The sequence below is a fragment of the Piliocolobus tephrosceles genome, chromosome 13, assembly GCF_002776525.5.
Source record: "Piliocolobus tephrosceles isolate RC106 chromosome 13, ASM277652v3, whole genome shotgun sequence".
In the NCBI taxonomy this organism is placed as follows: domain Eukaryota; kingdom Metazoa; phylum Chordata; class Mammalia; order Primates; family Cercopithecidae; genus Piliocolobus; species Piliocolobus tephrosceles.
The window spans coordinates 83,093,848-83,100,975 of NC_045446.1; the positions used below are offsets into that span (position 1 = coordinate 83,093,848).

Sequence of the window (7,128 nt, forward strand, 5' to 3'; positions counted from 1 at the left end):
TCCTAACTACCATTCAACGTGGAAGCATGGGCTCAGAGAATCGCTTTAGTCCCTTATCTCATAAAACAGATCTACATTTCTGCTACTGTTCACAGGGACATCAAGCCATGGGCCAAAAATCCCCACTTCTCATAGGAGTATGGATTTGGGGAAGGCCTAAAATTATTGGAAACTCATCCTCAATCTAAAACCATTTAAACAGCCACCTGGCTGATGGTAACAGCAAATTATCCAGATAGTGTGACACTTCACAGTACATCATACTTTTCAAAGAGCACCACTAACACATCAGTTACTCAGTGTTGAGTGCCTGGCATTGCCACCCAGTGAACCGTTTCCTCTTTACAATGCTCAGAAATGACTTGAGAGACACATTAAGCAAATATCAGACATAAATGTTACCTTAAGCAAACAATGGGAGGAAAGAATACAGAATACGTTAGAAGCAGCTTCCTGCTACACAGCTGTTCCAAGGGCAAACACACTACAGTGTCCTGGCAGAGTATGCACTCAACAAATGTTAATGTTTCCTTTGCCCAGGCTCTAATTAAAAATTCTTTTGCCACCTACATACATGTTTAATTTAAAGGGCTCCGAGTCGGGTTTCTCCCCTGCTCAGCTCAGAGACAAAACATGCTGGACTAACAGGCAGGGAATCCCGCTGAACATCTGTTTCTGGCGGGGGTGACAGTTCACAAAGATCATTTAGAACTCAGTTTAAAAGTGTGAAAATGTATTGAGCAACTGCTGTGTTTTGAACATGATATAGTACCTGACCAAGATAGAGTTCACTAACAAGGTTGCACTTCACCAGGACAGGTAAGACGGGTACAAAAAGCAAAACAGAATCTAGCAGATACCCTAAAAGGACTAGAAACAAAGTGCAATGGAAACACAAAGGAGGGAAAGACTAGTTCTGATTTAGTGGGTGGTAAGGACTTCATGGAGGTATAAGGTATTATTTATCATCATCATTATCATAACAACATTAACTGCTATTACAGAGGGCTTAGTATGACCCCATAACCACTCTAAATACTGTAAATGTATTTTACTCTAAATTAGTCAAACTTGACCTTGAAGGAGGGTGTAATTGAGAGAAATAGAAATGGAGAAGAAAGGATTTTCCAAGTGGCAAGAGCAGACTAATGAAAGGCATGATGTCAGGAGGCATTCGGGAAATAGTAACTACTGTCATCACTATTTGTCAGACTTTGGAATATGTAAGGAATTAAAGGAGACAAGGCTTGAAGCAGAAGTTGGTGCCCTAAATATCACAGTGAGAAATTTGAGATCTGTTCAGTAGGCATTGAGGTTCCATTAAAGCAATGACACTTAACTGTAGGTCTATATCAAAATCCCTGGGTGGGGGTGGGGGGATGAGGTTCTCAAAATACTCATACCTTATTTCTGGAAACTGACTGAGGAATTCTTATTTGCAGCCCAAGAATCTTCACTTTTGCAGAACTCCTCGGCAATTTTTATGAACATCCCTTGGAGAACCACTGAAAGGCTTCTCTTCTGGGAACTGTCACAATTAAATCTGAGTTTTAAAAGACTTAAGCAGCCATGTGGAGGATGACTGGGTAGGGCACAGCCAGATTGCTGGGCACTGAGTTAGTAAACCCCTGCAACAGGAAGTGAAATGTAAGGAGACTTGATGGGGGGGTGCCTGTGGGCATGTTCTGCTGAGGTGAATGTGTATCAGGGTCAGAATCAACAGAGCCTGTGCATTGACCAGGTGGGAAGAGGGAATAAGAGATGACTCTGATATTTAAGCTTATGATGGGAGGATGGCACTGTTCTGGATTGAGATTGGAAAGATAGAAAAAGGATCATATTTGAGGGCAGAAATAATGAGTATAGTTTTAAGCATACTAAATTTCAGATGGTAATAGGTGATCTTTGGTGAGTTGAATCACAAATATACATGTAGATAATCAGAAATGTATATCTAGAACTTGGAGGTCTTGTTGCTTGACTGTGCCAATAGAATATGACCATATATATAGTCATGTTCTGTAGACTATCTCTTCAAAATATTCTGAAATGAGGTGGAGTATCTGGCTCATTCAAATTTTGTTTTGTTGATTTGAATAAGTGAGAATGTAAAAAGGATTCTCATAAATAATATTTTAGGAAGGGCCGGGCGATGGCTCATGCCTGTGATTCTAGCACTTTGGGAGGCCGAGGCGGGTGGATCACCTGAGATCAGGAGTTCAATGCCAGCCTGGCCAACATGGTGAAACCCTGTCTCTACTAAAAAATATAAAAATTAGCTGGGCATGTTGGCATGCACCTGTAATCCCAGCTACTCAGAAGGCTGAGACAGGAGAACCACTTGAAACCAGGAGGTGGAGCCTGTGGTGGGCCAAGATCATGCCACTGAACTCCAGCCTGGGTGACAGAGTGAGACTGTCTCAAAGCAAAACAAAAAAATTTTTTAAACATTTTAGGAAGCCTTTCATTCAAGGGTAAGGGAAAGAAGAGGAGTGACAGTGGGGCCTGAGAAAATGCTGCAGGACAAGGAGCCACAAGAATGCAAAGGCAGCAAAGACACAGAAAAACAATTGCAGCAGGGAAGGGGATTCTTCAGTGTTCAATGTTTCTGGATTGTTAAAAAGGGTAAGAGAATTAATTGGTTAAGAATTAACCGGTTAATTAGGTTGTAAAGGATAGAAGCTGACTGTCCCTAGCTTAGACAGAAAGAAAAAAGGGAATTTAAGGCCAGTACCTAAAGGAGGATTCTGGGAGAACTCACAGAGAGTTAGCAGAGGAGATGAACAACCAAGGTTCGGGAAGGATAGAAACCAGGGCAGCTCTGGGGGCCTCCTAAGAATCTATGACCCCTCTCCCAGGGTGGTGCAGCCACTAATACAGCTCTGCTCCAGAAAATTCTGCACCTCTCCAGTTCATGCTCCAAATCCCAGGAGAGAGAAGTAACCTAGCTTGAGTGTGTGTCTCTCTTTTAACTATGGCCAGGGAGCAATGTCAGCAAAGCCAGGCATTCACCCCTTTTTGGGGTCTAGCACTAGACCCCAGGGAGAAGAGATCACTGAAAGTTAGTACTACTCCAAGAAGCAAGTTCCACTGGAGTATGGAACTTGTAGGAGCCAGTTTGCAAGGTGTTGATACATGGAAGAGGGCAATGATGCATGACAATGCTGTTTCCAGTCCCTCGACCATGAAAGGAAAGTAGCCTGAGAGTTGCAGACTTGAGGGTAGGGTTTTTGGGGCAGTGGAGACTTAACTACATTTGTAGACTGAAGCTGGATCCAGTGGAATAATAAATTAACATATAAGAAATAAAGGAGGCAATTAATGGCACAGAGACCAAGGTGATGACCAAAGATTTCAGTCAACAACATACTGAATAGAAGGGATCCTGAGAAACTTCATGGAATTACCTATATATTATAAACAAGATAAGACGAATGTCAAAAAGCAGGGAGATTGGATAGTTGCTCTCTGTATATAGGTGTGTCAGTAAAGTGACCAGAATAACTTGAGATGCTTGCACAAGGAGAAAAAGTGAAATAAACGGGCTACAAATCGAAGCAAACATTCAAAAAAACTCTTTAGAGAGGAAAAACTGGCCTGTGGGCTTGCAAAAGTTTTCTATAACTGAGGTAGATATATTAACTTGACTAAGCAAAGAATGCATACATTAAAAAGTGATTTTGTGACTTGGGGATAGAAAAAGCAGGAAAAGTTACTGAAGCAAATGTTAGTAATTTCCGTCTTAGCACTGTCCTAGAGAGGCTGTGACCTGGCTGGTATTTCCAGTTCTGTGGGCCAGAAACTTTCTTCCCTGAAGCCATTAAACAGTCAACTTTCTTAGCTTGTATTCTGCATTCAGGACAACCTTCTTGATTATGGTTAAGCTAATATCTTAAGGAAGATTGTGCTTGTCAAATAGACCTATGCAGTAATTTCTTCTGAAGGAATAAATTCAATGGTTTCTGATTTTGACTGGACTTTTCATGGCACTTGGCACTGATCATAAGGACTCCAGAATTCTTACAGTAATTTATTATTGAAAATTAATAAACTGATGCCATGGTTGGAGCAGACACTGCTAATTGTCTATCCAATATCTGTGTTTAGTAACACACTGTCACCACTGGCCCATACATGGTCCTCTTTTATTGATTGATTGTATTAAATTATTGAAAAATAAAAGTAATAAAAATTTAAAACTACAAATAAAAGATACACTGGTTTGTATTCACTCTTGTAAGTTTGACGATTGTGCAGAACTAACACCTGAGATAAGTGTTTCTTTCTGTGACTGAATAAAATTACAGTTCCTGGCCTGCATGGGTAATTTCAGGTCATGATGCTACCTTGGGAGGCCTGTGAGAGGTCATTAGTGGTCTCTTCCTAGTATATGTGCCCTTGATATCATTGTTTGTGCTCTAGCCACTGTAGAAGAACATTGATCTTTCTATACTGGCCACTTGGATCAAAGGAAATTGTTGGTGGAACAAACACAACTTGTACAACTTTTATTCCCGGTAAAGAATTTCAATTTTTGACTTTTGTTCATCTGCTTCTATACTAGGGGAAATTAGTTGATTAGCTTTCAGAGGTGCAAAAACTAAAAATAGGTGATAGTAAGCTTTAACTATGTGCCATGTAAGAACTCTGCGTCTATGTGCATTATCTCATTGAAGCCACAATAACTGTCCAGCATCTAGTAAGAATTAACGTAGTAAGAATTAACGCCCAGTGTCTCAGCCCTGTCTCTGGCCTGTGTACTACATCTTTTGAGTTTACCCAGCAATGACCTCTGTTTCCCACTGTACTCCTGATCTTGATCTTTTTTTTTTTCAGTGCATTTCACAGATCCATTTATTCATGCCATGAAGTAAGCGATACTTAGACAAGTGTACAGTCTAACACAGCTTGCTTAAATTTACAGGCTGACTGATGTTTCATTTCATGTGTATGCCACGTAAAGCTGATTAGTGATGACCATGAGCAGGCACCGGAGCTTTCAAAGCTTTACTTCTTTTATTAGCAGTCTAGATTTTATAAACGGTGAGGTTCATCAGCCCCATTCCTACCCAAATATCCTGGTAAACTTGAGTATAGTAGAGCTTCATGGGGAATCCACACATTTTTAATAATACTTTGAAGCATCTATACCTTTTTCCCACACCTGCCCGAACCTTGCCTCATGCTCTGTGCACAGCAGCACCATAGCTTGGGGCGTGTCCTCCTTGACTGTAATTACTTGATGCTTCCATGTCCTCCTGGGCTATAATTACTCCCACCATCACAGCATTCTGGGTGATGACTCAGCCAGGTTCAGGCCAGAGCACAGGTGGGTAGCAACTATCCTGGCAAGAGCCCACAAAACCAGTATCCCCTCCAGGCTTGCCCCAAACTTTCTAGAGGGGAATTATTCACCTCACTCTTGCACCTCTTCCTGTTACTCTCACTCTCAATGTGGGTCTATATCCACACTTCCTTCTGTAGATCAGGAGCACCAGATTTGTAGTATCTGAACTATGCCAAGTACCCCAGTTTCTCTTTTCTACCTCCTGCCCCATTGGAATAGCTACTTTCTTAGTGCTCTCTCAGAGAGTACATCTTCTGTGAAAATCATCCCAGTAGTGTTTGTCTTGGTTTGCTAGAAATTTCCTTAGAAAGAGATATTTAGTTTCCTTCTAAATGTGGCTTATTATTACAGTATTATTATTAGTATTATTATTATTACTAAAATGATGATGGTGATATCTGTTCATCAGGAGGACTTTAATAATTTTCTTTGAATGCTATTTTTGTCCTCTGGAGGAGACTGCCTGATCAGATGAAAACAGGAAAGGAGTCAAATATTACCATGATCTAGGTGACCAACTTGTCCCAATTTACCCAGGACTTCTCTGGTTTTAGCACCAAAAGTCCTTCATCCTGGGACACTCCCCTATCCAGAACAAACTGGAGCAGTTGGGCATCCTACCACCTCTAAAGAAAAGACCACAGTGAACTTAAGATAATCCTAGAATCACCACTGTCATTAACTGAAAAGTCTTTTCTAAGGAGATTTTCATTCTCTTATTATTATATGTGATATATTTAATATATTATATTTAATATCTATATCTCCAATAGGATCAGAGAATGAAATATATATTATATAATAGCTATAATAATACATTTATTGAATGCTTGCTACATTCTAGGCAATAAGTTAATGCAGCAACTCTGTGAAGTCAGTATTTTTAATTCTAATTTTCAGATAAAGAAAGTGAAATTCAGAATAGTTAGCAAACTCCCACAACTAGACTTAAACCCAGGCATCTAATGATTTATGGATTTAATATTTTATTGTAGGTAGAAAGAGAAAGAGCTGCAACAGTTGGATATCTGAGTAAAGCAAAGGTATAGTTCCATTGCCATTTATGTGGACAAAAGCAAATATCTTGATCTTTGTCAAGATGAAATTGTCAAGATACTGACAATTTATTCTATAAGTTACAACCAAGGTAATTATTTTGGTAAGCTTAGGAGAATACTCCCTTCACACAAAGTCCAACCTTAAATCACATCATTTTAACGGTGAAATACTAGAAGCATTCTATTAAAGTCGGCAAGAAGACATGCTTGCTATCATCGTTATTCAATTACATCCTAGAAGTTTTAGTCTCTAAATAAAAATTTTCAAAATGTTAAATAAATAAATATTGGGTGTCAGTATAATTATTACTTGCAAATCATGACTGCCTACCCAGAAAAACTTTAAAAATCCGATGAAAAACAGCTAGAACCAATAAAAGACTTTACATACATATCCAGAAGAATATGCTTCCAAAATTATTAACCTCTGGAAATTTCTAGTTGAGTATTATAGAAGAATTTTATTTTCCTTTTTTTCTCATGAAAATGACATGCTAGGGATTAGAGTGGGGCTGAAATAAATATCCTGAGATATTTATTACATATCTCAGTGGTAAATTACATTTGAACTACTGAGCATCGGGCTCACTGGGAAAAAGAGGCATAAGCATTTAGGGTATCCAGTCCTCCGAAAGGTAGCTGGGGAGTTCTGTTGCCTGAACTGGAGGTAGAATTGGCCCTTTTGTGTCCCAGAAACAGGAGACTGCTGGACCCAGAAGAGGC

General features: G+C 39.6%; 1 protein-coding gene across 1 annotated transcript; it reads right to left on the reverse strand.

Annotated features, from left to right (window-relative positions):
• Positions 1 to 4,967: 4,967 nt before the first annotated feature.
• On the reverse strand, positions 4,968 to 5,145 carry LOC111540948 (ATP synthase subunit ATP5MPL, mitochondrial). Its single transcript, XM_026450193.1, is given in 2 exon segments — positions 4,968 to 5,111; positions 5,113 to 5,145. Coding segments are annotated over 2 exon segments (177 nt in total).
• Positions 5,146 to 7,128: the final 1,983 nt, after the last annotated feature.